This window comes from Anneissia japonica, unplaced genomic scaffold (assembly GCF_011630105.1).
Source record: "Anneissia japonica isolate Jap-2015-1 unplaced genomic scaffold, ASM1163010v1 scaffold288265_len830512_cov201, whole genome shotgun sequence".
NCBI classification, from domain to species: Eukaryota; Metazoa; Echinodermata; class Crinoidea; order Comatulida; family Comatulidae; genus Anneissia; species Anneissia japonica.
This window is the reverse complement of record NW_022752171.1, coordinates 470,006-490,790: the sequence shown is the minus strand read 5'-3', so window position 1 is coordinate 490,790 and position 20,785 is coordinate 470,006. Positions and strand designations below refer to the sequence as shown.

Below are 20,785 nucleotides of genomic sequence, written 5' to 3'. Positions count from 1 at the left end.
TGTTGAGTGCCTTATTTATTTATCATCATAACATATATAAGTGCTGTTTAGGTAGTACAGTAAGTGTTGCGAGGTAAAAAATATACACAAAAAAAATAGCAGAGAGGAATGTACTGAACTTGGCGCAAGTATGGCCGAGCGGTTAAGGCAAGGGCGCTGCAACCTACAGACATAATATCGGTGCTGGTTTGAATGGCACGCTCGCCTAACGTTTTGGCGGTGAAACAAGTCTTCTCAAATAAGGACTATACACCCAGTATACATAATTGCTCATTTTTACTACTGTATAAAGAACAAGCACTGTAGAACTTTCGAGACGACTGGGGGTTACCCCGGTGCACTGCGTCACACAGCCTCTATTACGAACCGACAGCTGGTACCGGTTTACTGGGTATCTCCTTAAGAGTGGAAGAAAGTTGTGCGAGACTTTGGTATAAAGCGATCTATAAATCCAACCACATTACATTAATGAGTTTGTACAAGTACAATTGGTTTTAAAGTTTGGTGTTTAGATAATAGTGGTCCCACCAGGGGGAGGGAAAATACCCTTATTTTGATTGCCATTCCCTAATATTGTGGTCTAAAGCACAATTTGGGCCATACTAAGCCATAAACTCTCCCCATGAACTACCGCTATACTTGGGTAGTTTTGGCATGTCATTGATTCCTATTACTGTATTGAAATTTTTGGGTAAATATTTGTGAGCCCTTTTAAAATATAATTTTTGACTCCTTGGTGAAAAATATACTGCTGTATATTTAATTTTTGCTGTTTATATATAGCTTGTGTAACGCCTATCTGTTAACACAGTATATTTGTGATGATTACAGGCGTTCCAAGTTGAAAGAAATCCCTCCCAGGAGATCTGGTTGAATTAATTTCTGAACATATTTAATTTTATTTTGTCATGGACACTAATCCATAGTAAACGCATGCAAATTTTATAAATTTGTGGAAGATGGGTTATTTACTGGGATATTCTTGCTTGCAGGAGTCAGTCCTGATTTCTGGGAGACTTCCAACCCCTGTGATTAGTGAAGGTGAACTCCAACACTAAGATGTATTATCCCCTGAAATGACAAAAGTTCATTAAAAAAAAATTTGAAATTAACTTTATTTTTGCAATAACATACAAATTATCAACTTAAGCATAGAAATTATTGAATTAAAAAAAATTAATAAAAATAATAATACACACTAGTGACTGGAAGTGTTTCTATTACTTTTTGCTGTAAAATTATGGGTAAATTTCTATGTTTAATAAGTTGATTATTTATGTTACATCAAAATTAGAAAGTTCATTTCAAAAATGTTTTTTTTTTGGGTACTTTGCATATAGTAAGACAATACATCTTCAAGGATAGGCAAATTCAGGTTTTTACCAGTTTAATTTTTGATACTATGGGTCAGTGAGCATTGGGCAAAACAACTTGTTATGCATCAGTATTTATTAAAATAAACGCACAAATTGCATAGCAAAACACACAGTGCACATTGCAATACAATATATATTTGTTGGAGGCACACTTTGAAATGAAAAACTACTCAGGTTTCTAAAAGATATGATTTTATTTAAAACAAATTTAGATGAAACTGATCATATTTTCTTGGCATACAATATTATTACAACCCGATCCCAACTACTGTATAAACAATGTTAACAGATAAAAAATATCAACAGAACACTTTTTACACTTTCTTCTACACATTTAAAGCAGATGATGGATTGATTGAAGTGTTGCCAATATGCCTACAAACAATAGAATTACCCCTGGTAGCTACAACAATTTCAGGGCACCATCTGATTTTTCTACTGTACTGTACATTCAAACTAAGCATATCATTGTACAGTACTCAATTTTTCCTTCTCACAACCCAAACAGTCATTATTAAACACACATGGCAATCTGTATGCACATATTTCCAAGTCTTGCTCGATTGTACTTTGTACATACTGTACTATACTATGCCTGTTCATTACATACAATTAAAAAGTAAACGGAAAAAATTCTGGAAGGAGTAATTGTAGTAACTATCACATCATATTTTCTGCAGGAAAAACAATTTTTTAAAAATGATTTATACAGTACGGACTTACTAAAAATTGCAAGTAATTTGTTAAAAGCTTGAGCTTTTGTTGTAAGCGCATCTCTGACACGAAGATCAATCCAAGAATGACCATACACCAATAAATAGAGAAGCGGACTACATCGTTGCTCACACCACAAAAACACAGAAGCAGTCTGTCAGTTCATGAAAAAAAATACACTCAAGTAGTACAGGCTTTGTTTTTACAGATTTTTTTTGTGATAGTAAAGAATATAAAAATCCTTGACCAATGCAATGAAAAACTACTGTACTTTACTTTGTGTTAGTTTGTGGTGTGAGAAATGATAGTTCCTTCTCCTGTTCTGCCCTATTGATGTTTCTTCTCTACAGAGTATGAACACAATTCCATGGCTTGGTTCAGCAGCAGATTCACTGTACTGATAGTGATTACACTACTCTCAGCCATCTCCATATCATGATCTACTTTGCGTCTCTTCTCGTTAGGTTCTGCTTAGGGCATCACATCATAATGGTAAACTTATTGAAAAATTGTCCTTTTTTCCTTCTTTCACTATCTTCTCTTTTGAAAAACATTTCCTCTTCCTCCTCCTCTGCCTCTTCCTCTTGCAGCTGTTAAAAAAAATAACTTTAATCAAATAGCAAATAAATAATAACCATGAAATATTATTTCAAAACTTATTGCATGTAAACTAGTCTATGGTTAAGAATAAGATGGGTTGAACCACATTTCAATTCAATCTTTGAATTGATAAGAAAACATAGCACCTTGCTTGGCTGGCTAAAGTATGCTTACGCCGAGATGTTGTGCATAAGATAGTGAAATTTACTTTTAAGGTTTGGGTAAAGGCAAGTCGACCAATCAGTGCGTTGGGATTCCTATCACTTCGGCGTAAGCATAGCCACGGCCTTAGGAAAAATTGGATTATTATTCTATTTGTCTAGAAAGCAATGCAGAGGTAGGTATTGTAGTCTAGGCCTAGTAGTTGTAGGCCTAAGAACAGTAGGAATGTAGTAAATAATTTGTTCACAAACCTCCCAATTACCTTCACTGTCCGCAGGCCCCTCCCCCTATGATAAATAAATGTACAGTAAAACAAATGCATTGAGGTACTCACCCTGTGCACGGAGAATAGCAGACTTTCCTCTACCTGCCCCGGCACCTTTGTTCTGCTTTGTTTTGAACATTGGGGCATTTTTCAGCATGTCCGGTAAGATAAGAAATCTTATTTTACTGCCCCTTACAAATACATGTTCAAGTTGAGCTACTCTGCCATCCCTAAACGTTACAGTAATGTTCGACATTTGGCAGTTCATGTTATCTTCAGCTTCAATAAGCTTACCCCTGTAAACTTCACCTGTGTTTGTTTCCAATGTAATTACATGACCTTCAGCCTCATGCAAAACCTTTATTGGTACACCGATCGACATTGTTGAGTACTTCTGAAAATATTACTTGAAAATTCTAGATGTGATCTAAATATAAATGATTTTTAACGATAATTCTCAAACATAAAATTTTCTTGTTTTGTATTCACCGCAGCAAGCGCGTCCCTTTCGTTGTTCGTTTGTTCAACGCTCTACAACTCCACTTATTAAAACGAAATGTATATGTTTCTAGACATATTCCTACTCATTACTAAAATAAATACAAAAGGAAATAACATATCATAATTATAGTTTAACAAGCATATTTTATTAATTTAGAAATTTATACTTGTATGTTTTTTTCATAAAATTATATAAAATATATAATTAGTGACTTAAAGGATGATACAAAAATACAAGATGGCCACCAAAACAAACGCAGGTGGCGAAGAAGGACCGCATGTTATATCGGCCAAAACATCAACAACTAAGCATTACACTAGTAAAAAGGGTAACAATTGCTAATAGATATGATGACCTCAAATATTTTAATTTTTGTATAGACTAGGTTAGGTCCATCAGCAACTTATCAAACGAAAAGGCAAATCGCTCGGCTAGGCTAGGCTAGGCCTTCTCGACCCGGGCCGGGGTCCCAGCGTCGCGAGTCACTCCCACAGCCCATGCCCCATTGACTGGTAGAAGAGGGCAGGTCACCTAAATAGGGTCAGGCCTAGCAAGGAGAGCATAGGACTTTCTCGGCAGTAGGCAATGTATGGTAGATATCTAAAGTCATTCATCCCATACTCCATAAGAATGTGCAATGAATCTCTTTTTTATCAATGAATGTGCAATATTATAGGCCTATTGTTTAGTTTAGGGTAGGCCTTGACAGAAATGATGTCAACTTAGTGTGAAGAACTCAAGTATGTTTTCTTGGAACTCATGTTTTATATTTACTATTTATTCACCTTACGTCATCAAAATGTGCAATTAGTCTCAATTATTAACTCAATTTGATTTCACTTCCTGCAACTCATGTTTTACATTTACTATTAATATGGTTAATATTAGCTATTGTCTTGAGTATATTAATTATGTGTGTTGTATTTTTGGTATTTTAAATTTTTAACCTCTGTTTTTATTATGTACGGTATGTTTGTATTTATTGAAATGAAAAGGTTCCTGCCAGAAATATCTTGAATCTGCCCTTGAATGCACCCCGGTCGTTTGATTGACTGTTTATAACTTCTATTATTATTAGTATTATTATTATTATATAATTTGAAACAAATATATTTTATGGAAGGACACTACAATAGGATCTGTAGAACAACTTAAAGATCTTTATAATAGTTAAGCAGTTTGTACATACTGTACTACTGGAGTAAGCCTATTTGTGCTTGGTTTTACTAAATGTTTCTCATTTTTACAGCTAGAACAGGTCACCAAATCCCAGAAGAGATTTTAAACAACAAAGATATTAATGATGCTATATTGCAGGTGAATAAAACAAGTTACTTATAGAATAGACTACTTTGTAACATACTGAAACATGAGCTCAAACTAGCTTCCTCTGGGAATAAATAGCAAATAGAAAAGGAGTCTGCAATGGGATAAATGTGATATGCCCATAGTGTATTTGGTTGTATGACATCATCATCATGCCCATATATAGACACATCACACAAATTTGTCACACAAAACTATGTTACTGGCAGAACTTTATTTTAGTCACGTTGGAGACTGGCAGAAAACATACTTTGTGTTACTCCGAGAAAAGTAAGATTATATTGTCAGTAACTACAGTTGAACTTCCCAAGTTGAATTCAAAAGGACATTAAAAATTATTTGACTTAGATACAATTTGACTTACAGATCGTTAATTAATGGAAAACACAACAATTTGGTGTGAAAATAAGATGACTTAGAAATTATTCGAATTTAACTGTATTTACTATCATATTTTGCTCATATTTTACATTTTCAATTCATTTTTTATTAAGTATGTGCCTTTATTTTCAGCTTCCCAGTAACTACAATTTTGAAATTCACAAGACATTATGGAGAATTAAATCACTTGAAGCCAAAAGAGGTGAATAATTTTGTTCTTAAATGCAAGTGTTTCTACAGGTTTTGATGTAGTTGATCATTGAATGAACTCTTTTTGATATTTAAAGATTTCAACTTAAATCCCCAGTGGACCTTTTTAGAGTGTCAGGCAAACTTCACAATGGACTTGTCATGATGTGTTATTCAATAGGAGGCATGGTGCACAATCAGCCATGCTACTCTATGAGTGGCTGTCATTTTGTGGGATCTTAGCAACAATTTCAAAGGAGTGATCTTTGTGGAATGGTCCATTGTATATTTTTTAAAGCATTAAATATTTATATTTTGTGCATACTTAAAATACTCATATTTCTCCTATCAATTAATTATTTCAGTGGCTCTTCAGTTTCCTGAAGGATTGTTGATATTTGCATGTACCATAGCAGATATCATTGAAAGGTTGGTTTTTCATTAATATCTAAACCTATGTTATCATTGTTATTGAATAAATGAAAAGTACATTTGTTATACTTTTACATAGGGATTCTTCTATTCCTTAAATACTACTAGTTCTACAATAATCTCTTAAAACAATATGCCCAACAAATGTATAATTTTGACCATTGCATCATTATACATATATATTGGAATGAGACACATAAAGAAAGGCTATTTTTAGATTCACAGATGCTGAAACGTTAATCATGGGTGATGTAACGTATGGTGCTTGCTGTGTGGATGACTTCACAGCGAGAGCTTTGGATGCAGATATGATGGTTCACTATGGACACAGTTGCCTCAGTAAGTCAGATTGTTTTTTTATTAGAATTTGTGGTGTGGGAATTTGCAAATGATGCAAATAAGAGGTTCCTTGACAAACTTACATCATGTGGTATTGTTCGTCTGATGTCTTACAAATAAGGTTGTGTATTGTAGGGGTCAATTATAAACATTACTTGATGTTTATTTATACCTTAAGCCAGGCACACACTGCGTCGAAGGATGACTCTAACTCTATCTGGTGATTGTAGGCGTCAGTCTGAACTGATCGTCATTAAAAACGATTCATTGTGCTCGTGGCGTTGCGTTCTACCATGGAGGAATTAGCCAATTCCTCCATGGTTCTACATAGAAGCGTGTCAGCAGGTGACCGCCGGTCACAGTGAATGCCTGGCTATAGGTTTCTATAGATTATAGAATAAAGAGAGTTGGTGATGGAGATCATAGTGATTGATGTGTGCAGTACTTTAATCCTTAAGCCTAAATTACTATACAATTTATCATCTTTTATACCAGAACCGTTAGAAAAGTAGCTATTTTAAATTCTCAATAGTTCAATTTCATGGTAAAAAAGAAGAAATTGTTGTGCTCGGTTTCAATTGGCCTCTGAGGGATTTAACCTGTTTAGTTCTTTTCTTAAGGCTTCTGGTTATATGTAACACCATACTGTACCAGAATATACAGCTTATATATTCTACTGTACTCTTTTCAATGAATTGATTTTGATTATGTTCTCGTACCAATTTTTTGTTTGCTGGTTTATTTATTGGGTTTGTGTGGTTTTTTTTGTTTTTTATAGTTCCAATAAATGCAACCGAGTCCATAAATATGTTGTATGTATTTGTGGATATTAAAATTGACACAATTCACTTTATTGAAACTATCCAGTTGAACTTCAAAGTTGGCACCTCCTTAGCCTTTGTTAGTACAATTCAATTTGTTGCTGCTCTACAAGTAAGATATTATTTATAATTATTTTTATTCATTAATAAATGTTAGAGTGCTCTAATTTTTATAATAATAATATATACATGCCCCAGGTCTGATGTGGCTTACACAGAGTGTGGTTGGGCAAGGCATAATCCCCCTGTCATTCCTCCTTCCCCACTGTCATAGCTGCTGCCTACATTTCCCAAATAGCTCAGCAGATATCACTCCGTCTGCATAAAATTGCAGTGCTGAATATTACAAATGATTTTAGGTTAGCTGTTGTAGGTCAGAGTTCAATTGCTTAATTTTGTTACGTTTTATTTCTTTCCAAGGCTTCCTGTTCTCAATTGAAAGACAAGTACAAGATCCAAGTTCCACAGAGCAAGCCATTATCACCTGGAGAAATCCTAGGATGCACTGCTGCTCAACTCCAGGAAGTGGATGCTGTTATGTGAGTCATATATTTCAGAAGTTTTACCAGACTGTAAAAAAAGGCTGCTGGGAATATATCCCCCGCGCAAAAATTAGGCCTAGAATTTTGTCCGCTCATTCTGGAAAATAAGGGCTGATTACTGCGCAGTTTTTTGCAGAAAATTAGACATTCACCTTCTCTCAATGTATTAAGCAGTAGTTACAGTTCTGAGCACTATTTTTTTAGTGATTTTCCACGCCAATTTGTTTTGGTTTTTGAAATGTCCTCCACAAATATGAAATACTTTAGAGTGTAGATGTTTGAATAGCAGTAAATGTAGCTGTATACTAACAGCTTGGCCAAGTAGAGTTTATAATTTTAATGCAATATGGTGTTTTTCTCTTTATATTTGTAATATGTTACACAGTAAGTTTTCATTTATACATTTCCCACAGCATTGTGTAAATGCATACTTAAATAGATCGATCGAAACGGCTAAAATAGTTTTAGCCAGGCAAGTATACACTAGACATTAAAATACATAGTTGATCAAATTTTGAATATTTTTTTCTATGCTACAAATACTGGTAAATGTGATATTAGTAATTATATCTCTCTGACATTACATTTGTTTTATTTCTTAATTTAGATACCTTGGTGATGGACGATTCCATTTAGAAGCCATTATGATAGCTAATCCTAGTATCAAGGCATACAGGTATGTGTAAACTATAGAAATCTTGGTAGAATTATTGGAATATTTTCATCCAAGGTGAAGACAATTTTATGGACAGTTAACATCTTCTAACGTTCAGGGGTCCCAAGTTGTGGAAGTCAAATTCCTGGTGATTCATTGTGCAGGTCTGACAGAGGTTTGCGACGTATGTAATAGCCAAAACCGTGTGCACACATACACAAACTTATCCCCATTTTTACTATAAAAAACAAGAGGTTTGTTCAGGTTTGGGTCACTGTTAATGTTCTAGCTGCCATGAATGTTACAAATAAATCTTATGACTGCCTTATTGCCTTATTCTTATAAGAACGGGAAAAATTATCTTAGTCTAAGCATTAGTTGTGAACATTTATTAAAATCCTGGAGAAATCCAGGAAAAATTCAAATTTCAGGAGAAAATGTGGCGTTTCTTGGAGACTTTGTTTTTGTATTCTTTCACTTTTCCAAACATCTCTACACTTGTGTTTTACAGTGCATATACTTAAATTGCGTTTTTTTCATCGCAGATATGATCCTTACAGTAAGGTGTTCTCACAAGAATATTATGAAACAGAACGGATGCATAGTATACGTCAGTCAGCCATTGCTAAAGCCAGAAATGCAAAGAAATTTGGGCTCATTCTGGGCACACTAGGCAGACAGGGTGCTCCAAAGGTTTTACAGGTATGGAGGCTAAAGGTCACAAAGAAATAAAACACTACTTGGTATCTCCCAGGATAATTAAGGTCTGAATTACTGTATATGGGTATGTTTTTTTGACAAACAGTATGTAACAATAATTTTGTAATTCCAATGACGTGGAATCCGAATCTATGTTTGCCCTACTTGACATGTTATAGTACTGAATGCTCAGTACGTTCCCAAATAATTGTTTCTTTAACAAATACAAATAACAATAAACCTATATATAAATGTTCTTTTTTTTAGCATCTGGAAGAAAGAATAAAATCATGTGGTTTGGAACACATCCTTGTTCTTTTATCTGAAATTTTTCCTGACAAGTTGAAATTATTTAAAGATGTTGATGCGTAAGTAAACTTTGATGATAATTAGTTGTTAATTTCAGTAAAACCCCTCTGTTGGGTCCCAATGTTGTCACCATAATAGTGGTTCTATTGTAGTTAATATAGAATTTAAAATTCAGTCTCTGGCTGCTATATTTTAAATACTTGATCTGTTATTGTGAATATCTATATTAATTTCTGATTATTTTTCATCTTCAATATTATACATAACTGGCTAATATCTGTGGGAATCAAATAGAATACAGAATACTGACATGTACATTGCAATGGGAGTTGGATCACTGGAAAGAGAAATGTAAACAATGTACAATGTATTAGTTTGGTATTAGTTCAGGTTCTGTTTAAATTGTTTCTTGCAGATGGGTGCAAGTAGCATGTCCACGATTGTCAATTGATTGGGGCTTTGCGTTTGATAAACCACTTCTTACGCCTTACGAAGCTTCAGTTGTTCTCAAAGACGTTGAATGGCAGGAGACCTACCCAATGGACTACTATAGTAATTCAGGTCTTGGTGCATGGACTGTTAATAATGAAGCTCATAGACCTGCTAGGCCAGCCAGAAAAACTAAGAAAACAACAGTACGTGTAACATCATCACCTCAAGAATGTGGTGGTACTAACCAACAAAACTCTGATTCATGTTGCAAGGTGAACAGTGATGTTGTAAAGTGAAGTCATGTTCTATAAGCAATCATGATGTACATGTATAGCAAAAAAAAAACAAAACAAAAAACCACTACATTACCATTAAAAAGGTGAAACAAACATTTTAAAATGTTAATTTTATTAATTTTGACATAAATATTAAATATACATTCAATATTGTTTGGTGTGTTGAATACTTCTCCGTCTGCATCCTTTTAAAAAATTATAAAAAAGTTTCTCCCAATACAGTACTTTACTAAAAATTGTTAAAAAAATATTCAAATTAATGAATTCATTAATTTTCATTAGAATTAATTTATACACTATTTTAATAATTTAATACTTCATTCATTTCCTGTATTAAAACAAAATTTGCCAAGTACGAAACATTGGCACAATATTATTTTTCTGAAAAAGCTAATTTGTTGTTTGAACTCCACATACCATCGACATAAACCTATGTTGTGTGTATGTTTGTTAATGTCGCAAACCACAAATTCTTTTATTCAGAAACAATTTAAAGACAGGTGCTGGATCCTGCCAGACCGTCAGTTTCTTGCATGTTGTTCTCTTATCTTTGAAAATCTTCACCTAGGCCTATGTCCTCCAGAAATGTGGTGGCAACAACCCTTTAGGTGCAGGAATATGATTCTTCTTCAAGCATTCCTGAAAAGAAAGTAATAGTAGAGAAATATATATAACCTATATATTTTTTAGATTAATATAAATTGCAGCACTTTGAATGGGTGTTGGTTAAATTATATTTAGATAGAGAAATTATATCTCATATCGGATAATATAATTTATATAATTAACATACTTCCAAAAAGTTTCTCAGTCGCATTACCGGCCCTCCTCCACCTTGTCCTTTCACCGCTTCAATTCTATTTAAAAAAAAACAAAAAAAAACCACCACATTTTGTCGTAAAAAACTTAATAGTGACACAGTATCAAGTGAGGTTGGTTAATATTGCCAACTGTCTTTATAAACTTTATTATTATTCAAAATGAAGGTGGAAGAACAAACAGCAAATTACAAAACAATATATTGTGATGTAATTGCTTCAATATGAAATAAATGTTATATTGTTTTATAAATGGTAATATATATATAATAAACAATAAATAGTTCATGATTAATAGAAATTAGTATAACAATTATAATTTAATCAAAATAACAACATAAAGTATAGATTGCAGTTATATATTTCATTAAAAAATTCATAATTCATTAAAAAAATCAAAGAATACATTACTGTACCTTTCCATATACAGTATGATACATACAACAATTTACTGATTTATAGATTCTTTACTACAAAAATCATGGAATGGTAGTATTCACAACAATCCAGTAATTCCCCCAAATAATACATATTGCTATTGTATTAGAATATTAAGGTAGCCATCAATAAAAAAAAATAGTTGATGACCCCTAATTTAGCCTAAGAAAAATAATGAAGATGCATCCAACATACTTTGGGAAGAAGTCTTGATAGAGAATGTGTAGTAATTTGTGGAATTGTTTTCCGTACATCTGTAGCATAGTGGATCCTGCAACCTAAGATATAAAGTAAATATGAATGCCAAATCATAAGACGTACTGTAGCACTCGTTCAGTACCACAGTACAGTAAAAACTGATGTAAAATTCATATTATGCAATAGCAGAGCCTTGATTAGACATATTGTGCGCGAGAATTAACATGGTCAATCGGACATTTTCCACAAATTTCATTTTTTTTCACCAGAAAGCATGTTCTAGCAAGCAAATTACTTGGGCTGTAAAATGATTATATTTGAGTATGAATGATTGAATATGTTCTCAATAATATGTTTGTATCTTAGGCTTAACTAGCTAGGTGTAGCCTTATTTTTTAGGTTTAGTTTTCTTGAATAGAGCAGGTTAGGCACAAGTAGACCAAGTTAATACTGACACACAGTAGCAGTACATTCCAAGATAAAGATAATGACGGGAAATCAGAACAGTGAAGTCCTTGACTAGATGCACTGTAGTAGTCAGGTTAAGTTAACAGTGGCGGATCGAGGAATTCAAAATAGGGGGGTGGGGGAGAGAGTCTAGACCACCTCAGCCCCACCATGGTTGGGGCTGAGGTAAGAACATATTATGGCACCTCTAGATGGTTGGAAGAGGAACTACTCACGGACCTAAATTTGATTAAAATTGTCCTTATTTCATTTTTTAAAAAACTTAGTGGGGTGAGGGGAGGGAGAGCACATCGACCTTGTTTATTCTCAGTTGACAATGTATAGCAATACTAGTAGTGAGGATTAGAGTGTCAGAACTACTGCTACTATGACAACTTTGGAAAATAAAACAATATAAATATAAAATGTATTAACAGATTACAATTAACAAACAGAATATAATTAATTACATTTGTTGGACATGGACTACACTGTACATGCAATAAAATGTTTTTTTTTTTTAATTAGTTCAGCTCATCCTTCAATTTATGTTGCAGTGACGGATTGAGGAAGTGGTGAAAGGGGCACTGCTCACCGCCCCATACTCCCCCATCCTGCAGCAGCCAAAACATTTAACCAATTGTGAAATAATTTAGATAAGAGATTAGAATGGTTGAAACTCTAATACTGGGTCCCCTAAAAATAGGAGAGGGAACACTCCAGCCCACCCTTTTAAAATGAATTGTAACAAACCTGCAAAAAGTCAAATAGTACTGTTGCTGTGATATCAGGTTGCGGTTCCAACGACAGCATGTTTGATACAAAATTCCAACCTGCATCAACGCCAAGTGGGTGTGCCTAAAATAAAATCATTACAATCACATAATAATGGATTGGAAATACTGTAGTCACACCTTTGTAAAACAAGTTATTGTAATCTCGAAAGCTCTGATGAGGACAGTGTAATAGAGGCAGTAGAGCTAAAAAAGATCTATTAATCAATCAGCCTCATGAGGGCAGTATAATAGAGGCAGTAGAGCTAAAAAATATCTATTAATCAATCAGCTGAGTGTTTCTAGAGCTTCTCATCAGAGCTAATAATAATAATAATAATAAAAATAATAATCATGTTTATACACATCTAGATGTGTATAAGAGACAGTATATATATATATATATATATATATCATAGGCAAATAATTTATTTCATAAATATAGAAAAAAAAGACAAACAAGATTACAAGATAGAAATGCAAGTCATTAAAACTTGACTGGATTGCTCAAAAGTAAAAACAGGTTTACTGTCAGGCAGCTCTCCATGTTAAATCATAGAAGATAGGGATGGCCAATAATGTTACTACAGTACTACTATTATCACCATCATTACTGTTTCTATTTTATTACTGGTGTTTCTACATACATGCTGTGTTCCCTGGATTGGTTGTGTAATGATGATAGAAGCAAACAGACGTGTATATCCTGACATTCTCCTCAAGAACTTATCCTGTTTTTCTGCCGTACCATCACTATCATGCTGGTAACCAAGAGTCCTTAAAAAATACATTAATAGTAATTAACAAAATATTCTAGGAGAGGATAATATTTGTGTTGGAATGTCACAAATTTTAAAATCTTTATATGTCTATAAAACATGGCACGGGTTCTCAACCGGCAGCCCACAGGCCATCTCTTGCCCGCGCGTGTGTTATGCGGCACGTGAGAATGATCTGAAAATAATATTTTCCGTTGGGCATGGGCCTAGATTCCTAACCTTAATCATTTTGCATTAATAGTTTTACCCCACAAATTGGAGAGATTTAATCAATCAAATCGGAAGAACTATTGCAGAAAACAGCAAATAAAAGAAATCATAAACATGCCAACTTTCCGCCTCTTGCACAGTTGCTTGCTTGATGTTTTAGGTGAAGATGCCCTGTATTAGCGTCTAGTGCTTATTTTCAAAATATTTATAATTGCGGAGGGACCCCTCCCATACCCTTTACCTCAGCTCGCACCTGTGGCGCTCGGATGGGTGTTATGCGCCAAGGTACACCTCCTGCCAAATTTATTCAATGAACAATTTTGGCCCCTATTCCTATATAGTTGAGAACCCCTGCATTATGCTATGTTTCCAATTGCACCATTTTTAATGTTAAAACAACTTAAGGATTTGGTGGTCGTCTTCAAATACTGCCATTTAAACAACTCTATGTTTTAATTTAAATGATTCTTTAACCATTTTATAACTTTCATTTTACTGTTTAAGGCTGTATTAATACTCAAAAATCAATTTCGGCCTGTCTCGGCCTCACTTTAATACAATAATTATAATACCAATCAAGAGACAGATTTCAAAGACTAATGTTACACTCACTTAAAATAGTCCTCTGAGGATTGTGATTCTTCCTTGGGAATATAGTATGGTATAAGATACGGGCAGGTCTCGTAGAAGTATGCCAGGATCAAATCACGCATATCCGGAAACTCGCACATAATTGCTACTGTGAGGGCAGCATACACAAAAGCTGATTCATGATTAGAAGATACTTGTTCATCACCTTGTTTCTGAATAAAAAGTTTCCGAAAATTTAAAGGTGATAAAATATTTACATAATAATATTTAAATATATTATTTACAATAATAAATCTACAATATACAAAGCAATTATGTAGACTGTGTAACTCTGTACTTCAGTCTGGGTGTTAGCTTGGTGTATTATTTATTTGTGTATGTTTTTATTTTTCACTTATTTTGATTGGTTGAATTTTGTATAGAGACCTTGTATAAATTCATGTATTATAAATTAATTTTAATTTACAGTAGTATTAATAATATAATTCACAGTACTATTATTATTTCAATATACAGTACTATTATTATTTCAATATACAGTACTATTATTATTTCAATATACAGTACTATTATTATTTCAATATACAGTACTATTATTATTTCAATATACAGTACTATTATTATTTCAGGTGAAAAATAGCACATCACCTTGAAATCACATACAATATATAATAGTATTCTTATACATTGCAGCATTTATATAATGCTACGTGTGGAGCACTCAAAGTGTGGACTATAAATAGCTTATTCAGAAACTTCAATCTCCCCTAAGAGTCTCTTCGTGTCTGAGCTGCCCGATAGACCGGTACCAGCTACTCTCGTCTGTTCTTATTCGAGAAGACTTGTTCCACCTCCAGAATCATACAGTAGATGCGTATACTGTTTGAACCAGCACCGATATTATGGCTGTAGCTTGCGGCATCCCTGCCTTAACCACCCGGCCATTTAACTCGCCATTCTCTCCGATTACAAAAAATAGATAATACAGTAGGCACCGATGATCTTACCACAAGTTTTTTGGCCAATAAGTCTTTACAAAACATAACACCTCCTGGATGAGCGATAGCTGAGATTCTCTGGCTTGAGACTTCAACCATTTGCCCAGAGAGAAGTCGAACCAGTTTATTCAACTTGTCCTTGAGGTGAGAGCCTGACAGGTCGGACACCGCATTCACCGGAGTATTAACAGCTTTGTGTAAACCAAACCGAATTTTCTTTACCTAACAGAAAATGAAAAATATATAATTACAGTAAAATGTATCATATTTCACAATTTTTTTACTTGAAATAGTCATGCTTTTACTAAATTCAATTTCACCAGCCTAGTTAATAAAGTGGGTGGCAGTTTTGTCTTACTTACTCTTTGGTCCTTGGACTCTTTGAGTTCTTTAAAATAGTTGCTTACTTCTTTCAACTTAGTCAAAACTTCTTCATATTGTTTACGCGATTCATCACTAACATGGACATTCAAAACTCCTGCAACTTAAAAGGAAGACATTTTGATTAGTTACAAGACCTGATAGACATTACACTATGTCAAAGTTCATATTGCTGTAAACATTTTAAAGAGGAATGATTTATATTACCAGTAGTTGCTTGGGTGGTGGCAGAACTTGGAACAGTTGTAGCAGCAGAAGTAGTAGTAGGAGGGGGGACTGCCTTTGCTGCTTCTTCCTTTTTCTTTGCTGCAATTTCTTGACTTAATCGCTCAGCTTCAGCTATATTTACAAACAAATGATGGATTTTATAAAGATCTTATAAATACAAGATAACGTTCTCCACAATTTACGTGTGCAAATTCTGTAATAACGCATGAATGGTGCCCTCTTGCAAAATTGAAAACTTTTGAACCTTGACCGCTCTGATCATAGCGTATGCCGTGCAACTTTACGTTTACGCGTAACAATTAGAAGCGTCCGATTTACAATGCGCCCTCTCTTTAGAACATAAGAAACAAATTAACGTACTTTTTAACGAACTTTTTAACTACCGCGAACACCCTATCTCAGATCCATGGTAACGACTAGGATGCCCTCTCACAAAACTGATTACTTTTCTGTGCCAAATCGACCTTCTATTTGTTACCCGTAAATCGAGGAGAACGCCATCTTGTGTTCATAAGATCTTTGATTTACGGTATTATTTTAGCAAAATACACAAACACAAGGTGTACAATATAAAAACGGCATAATTTATGCTTTTATTAATTGATTTGATTTGATTTATTTAATATGCTCTTTAAAAATACAGAATAAAAAAATGCACATGAACAGATCAAATCACAAGAGCATATTGGGGATAAACCTAAAATTTAAAAAAAAAAAATTATTTCCATAGATTGGGAAGGAAGATGTTTTCTATAATTATTTTGTTATCATTACAATGTTTAATACTCACCAGAGACAAGACTGGCTTTCTCTAAACATTTTTTTACTTCCATTATTATACCGATCATATCATCAACTAACCCTCGGGTAGCACCCTCTGTAGCACCTCTAGCTATCAAGCTGTCTGAAAAATAGAATCAGAAAAGAGAGTAAATACAATGATATGGTCTTGTTAATAACAACCTTAATTGAGAGTGAAAAATAAGGAAATATTTGTATACATATTGCACCGATTATGTATAAATATATATTGTAAGGGTATGTTTGCGTGCCACTTTATAATAATTAAATCAAATTACCTGCTCTATCTCGTAATTTCGTAGCATATTCTATAATTTCTTTGAGATCATTCTTAAGTATATCCTTATGTTTACACCCTGCAATAAGTTTAGTCAGTGCTGATAAGCATTCCTTGATTTGTTTGTGAACAAGATTCATACTGTCCAAATGCTTCTTGGCTTCTGCAGCTCTGTTAATAAAATAGAAAAATATTTAACAAAATAGCCTGGCATGGATCCCGTAGGGGAGCACATGGGGGAGGAGAGCGTAGCCCCTCACCCCACCCCCAAACTTGGTTTTGACACTAAATTTTAAAATTTTAATGCATATCAATATTATGTATTGAAATTAGTGCTACTCACTTATCCTGAAAATATTGTGTCCCCCCCACCCCCATTAGAAAAATTCTAGACCCGCCCCTGATTGCGCACTACACCATTATCAATGCGCTTAACCAGAGGAGGAAAATGAAGTGGTGATGGATGAAATTGGATTTTTTTTTTGCAGAAAAGAAAGCAAATATTATTGCGGGGATCTGGGGAACAGGTCCCAGAAAACTCAAGTACACGTACATTGAAAGAACATTTTCTGCATATATATTTAGTAAATACTTCTATGTACAATGCGATAAAAATGTGCTTTCCTCTTAACGTTGACCATAATATCTTCCTATTGCAAAGTTAAACAGCCTTATACAATATTCTTTAGGTTTTGGGACAACTTGACACCAGTTGGGATATAAATTTCTAAATTTGAGTATTATTTTACTTGGCCTTTCGCTCAGCCTCTAATTCTGCTCGCCTCCTCTCTACAGCCTCAGCTTCAGTCATCTCTTCTACTTCCTTTAATTTAGCATCTAATCTCTGTGAAGAGATTTTAAAATTTAGGCAAGATAAACAAATATGAAGACATATATTTTTCAAATTATAAAAGATGAAAATTTAGTTTTAAAAAATGTATAAATAGCAAATGAAAAAAGTTACGATCCACAATGAGCTAAAAAACAAAAATAAAATTAAATATTCAAATTTTTTACTCATTGTCGTCACTGTTCATGATTAACGATTAATGATTATTACTTAGGACAACTGAAGTGTACCTTAATATTACGCTGATGGCTTTCTCTCTGATGAAGTAATCTTTTGCGTATTGTCTCATTGCTTTCCTCCTCTATTTTCTTCACTCTCTTCATCAATTGCATTGTTTTAATTTTCTGATGTTGTTCGAGAACTGCTACTTGTTTCACTGACTGGTCCCATAGATGATTACTGTATTGCTCTTGACTTTCTCTTCTTTTCTTTATATTTTCCTGCAATTAAATCAGTATTTGCTGTAATTACTGATTTTTTACCATATGTACACTTGTATATTTTTCATATTGTTAGCCTTTGGAATTTCCAGTGGGGAAAAAAAAAAATCTGTTCTTGGGACAATACACTGTTTTATCGGGTCTATTTTGAAGCAGCGCCGCCAACATGTCAAAAATCTTCACTGCCGGAAATCCACCTCTTTTAAGTGCTTCTACTTACAAGAAAAAACATTGGATTTTTATGTGCCCTTACCCTCTTTTTTTTTCATTTTGTTTTGGCGTTTTGTTTTGTTCAAAAACTAGCCTAGGCTAGCTCACTACAATAAGAAGGTCGTGCTCTGGTCCCAGTGCAGATGAACACTGGTAACTAGTTGAGCGAAATGCCTGGCCTCTGGGTGTCCCCCAGTTGTAGTTGTTTGGTTCTCGGAAATTTTCATTTCAAATCTGTAGTTGTCATTCAACCAATCAATAACTTTCTTAAGTGCAAATTATTATGTTCACTGATGCTCAGATGTAGCTATGCCTTTGAAAAAAAGGATTGTCCTTATTATGATCAAGACTTCTCTTACCTCAGCTTTTTGTTGCCACTTGTCTTCAAAACTCTGTAGTGATTGTTCAACATGGTTTGCCGGTTGAAATGCAATATTTTTAATTTCAGATACATGGTCTGCTTCATCTGAACATATACTGTGAATGAAATAGAAGGGATTTAATAAAATGTGAGGTCTCACCACCAAATGAGACGCATCGTTGATGAATTCATATTGAGATATTCACCAAATTAGGTCACAGTCAAAATTGTTAAAAAATTTTGATTTTAATGTTTCCGAATAATTTCTTGATACTTATATTTTATGATTGTGTACTTTTTAAGTGAATTTTCTTACTAAAAAAGTGTTTGCTACGCATATTCTGTAATTCTAGTCCTATAATTTGTACAGGTTAATTTATCTTTGAGGCCGATTTTCTCAAAACGTGGTTCTCATACACCTAAACTTTAGATGCCCACATCTACTTTTCCTAAGGAAGCCATTCAAAGCTTATGTAATTTACTCATTTGATTTAAAACCATGAGACTCATTTTGTGGTGAGACCTCACAAATTTATAATTAAATTTTGGAAAGCTCATTGAATTGCTCATTAATGACAAACCTTATCAAATTTTAATTACAATTTAAACAGTTCAGTTTTATTAGAAAAAATGTCATTCAGTGAAATGTAGAGAAGACTGGTACTGTAAGCTATACAGTATTGATTGAGTATACTTCTTTAAATTTTCAGATTATCTTTTCAAAAATTATAGACAGCTTTAAACATCACTTGGTACAATATCTAAAAAGGACAGTTACTAATTTAAGTACCTGTATTTCTGTTCTTATTTTTATTATAATTTGCAGATGACTTCATCTGCTGTTGCAATCCACTAACCTAATTGATATATCATCTTGCCTGTCATCATCTACTCTGGAATTGTTCTGATTTATGTTTTGATGTTGTTCTTTCTCCACATTTTCAGTTCTGAAGATATTAAACTGTGCAGTTACATTTTTTAATGTTGGTGGTGATGTAGACTCTTGCAAAATTTCCTGGAAGAAATAAATAAAGAAACTCCTTTAACTTATCTCTTTTTTAATCATCAATTCTTATGACATCTTTAAGTACCAGTGACAAATAATACATTATTATTATTATTATTATTATTATTATTATTATTATTATTATTATTATTATTATTATTATTATTATTATTATTATAAAGTTAAATAATATTTAGAGAAGTAAGACCAGGGAGTTGTTATAACAACTCATTAATAGGACTAGGCCTAGGCACATGTCAAGTGTCTTGTCAGCATCATTCATTTGCTTTTAGGCCTAGCTTTGTTTTAGTAGTAGCTAGTAGGCTATAGATAGAGGGCCTTGGTAGGCCTTTATTATAAGCTAGGCTACTAGCTGCTAACTAAAGGCATTAATCATATTAAACTACACATCATGACATTATTAATAATTTATGATTTCTTAAATAAATATGCTTTGTTCTAATGCTTGACACAGTCTAGCTAGGCCCTTACTACTACAGTACTACTACTACTAACTAGCCTTTTTAGCCACATAAATAGGCCTCTGCCCTACTACTAGCTAGGCTAGTAGTATGTTTTATTATCTGTATTTATAATTAAAAATCATTTTCCCATTCCTCCATTAATTAAGTGGCTCATTTTATAGCTGGCAAGGCTTAGGCCTATACCAAAATGAGAGCAGGCATATAGACCTAGGGCCTAGGCTATATGCTTAATTAATGGAGGGGTGGAGAAATGATAAAATACAGAGATAATAAAACTTAGGGTGTAGGCCTGTATGTGGCTAAAAAGGCTAGTTGTTATTATTAGTAGTAAGGGCCTATGCGTGCCCATATTTATCGACTGGCGGCCGTTTCGACCCGGGCCATATTCGCCTATATGACCGGTTGAGCCGCCGACAAGTTGAGCCGCCGGTCATTTCTATGGAACGCCAAGCGC

At 33.8% G+C, this 20,785-nt stretch overlaps 3 protein-coding genes across 5 annotated transcripts in view; 1 reads left to right on the top strand and 2 right to left on the bottom strand.

Moving 5' to 3' along the window:
* Nucleotides 1–1,551: 1,551 nt before the first annotated feature.
* LOC117122126 (small nuclear ribonucleoprotein Sm D3) lies at nt 1,552–3,654 on the bottom strand. Its single transcript, XM_033267603.1, has 2 exons — nt 3,187–3,654; nt 1,552–2,680 (listed from the first exon to the last, which is right to left on the bottom strand). The coding sequence occupies exons 1-2, from the start codon at nt 3,497–3,499 to the stop codon at nt 2,622–2,624; spliced, it is 372 nt and encodes a 123-aa protein (XP_033123494.1). The 5' UTR covers nt 3,500–3,654; the 3' UTR covers nt 1,552–2,621.
* A 174-nt stretch (nt 3,655–3,828) lies between these two features.
* Nucleotides 3,829–10,188, top strand: LOC117122152 (2-(3-amino-3-carboxypropyl)histidine synthase subunit 1-like). Its single transcript, XM_033267660.1, has 11 exons — nt 3,829–3,947; nt 4,869–4,936; nt 5,459–5,528; nt 5,881–5,944; nt 6,165–6,286; nt 7,065–7,219; nt 7,528–7,646; nt 8,257–8,325; nt 8,850–9,006; nt 9,271–9,371; nt 9,728–10,188. Exons 1-11 carry the CDS (start codon nt 3,839–3,841, stop codon nt 10,038–10,040), a joined length of 1,347 nt encoding a protein of 448 aa, XP_033123551.1. The 5' UTR covers nt 3,829–3,838; the 3' UTR covers nt 10,041–10,188.
* Nucleotides 10,121–20,785, bottom strand: part of LOC117122151 (nucleoporin GLE1-like) — a 12,191-nt gene continuing 1,526 nt past the window's right edge. The window contains exons 2-16 of one of the 3 annotated variants that reach the window (XM_033267657.1): nt 19,698–19,855; nt 18,839–18,956; nt 18,060–18,269; nt 17,729–17,823; nt 16,981–17,150; nt 16,692–16,805; nt 15,881–16,012; nt 15,655–15,776; nt 15,302–15,514; nt 14,316–14,506; nt 13,362–13,491; nt 12,695–12,799; nt 11,492–11,574; nt 10,834–10,897; nt 10,121–10,679 (exon numbers count right to left, since the gene is read on the bottom strand). In XM_033267657.1, coding sequence (XP_033123548.1) covers nt 10,611–10,679; nt 10,834–10,897; nt 11,492–11,574; nt 12,695–12,799; nt 13,362–13,491; nt 14,316–14,506; nt 15,302–15,514; nt 15,655–15,776; nt 15,881–16,012; nt 16,692–16,805; nt 16,981–17,150; nt 17,729–17,823; nt 18,060–18,269; nt 18,839–18,956; nt 19,698–19,855 — 1,974 coding nt within the window. In that variant the 3' untranslated portion in view covers nt 10,121–10,610. The remainder of the gene's footprint in view (nt 10,680–10,833; nt 10,898–11,491; nt 11,575–12,694; nt 12,800–13,361; nt 13,492–14,315; nt 14,507–15,301; nt 15,515–15,654; nt 15,777–15,880; nt 16,013–16,691; nt 16,806–16,980; nt 17,151–17,728; nt 17,824–18,059; nt 18,270–18,838; nt 18,957–19,697; nt 19,856–20,785) is intronic. The other 2 variants (XM_033267658.1, XM_033267659.1) reach the window with 2 other exon arrangements.

Excerpts from the sequence above, each read along its gene's own strand:
- LOC117122126 (XM_033267603.1), bottom strand. The coding sequence starts at position 3,499 with ATGTCGATCGGTGTACCAATAAAGGTTTTGCATGAGGCTGAAGGTCAT. Across the intron at positions 2,681-3,186 it reads TGCTATTCTCCGTGCACAGG|CTGCAAGAGGAAGAGGCAGA; the intron begins GTGAGTACCTCA and ends TTTTTTTAACAG.
- LOC117122152 (XM_033267660.1), top strand. The coding sequence starts at position 3,839 with ATGATACAAAAATACAAGATGGCCACCAAAACAAACGCAGGTGGCGAA. Across the intron at positions 7,220-7,527 it reads AATTTGTTGCTGCTCTACAA|GCTTCCTGTTCTCAATTGAA; the intron begins GTAAGATATTAT and ends TTTCTTTCCAAG. Across the intron at positions 9,007-9,270 it reads GTGCTCCAAAGGTTTTACAG|CATCTGGAAGAAAGAATAAA; the intron begins GTATGGAGGCTA and ends TCTTTTTTTTAG.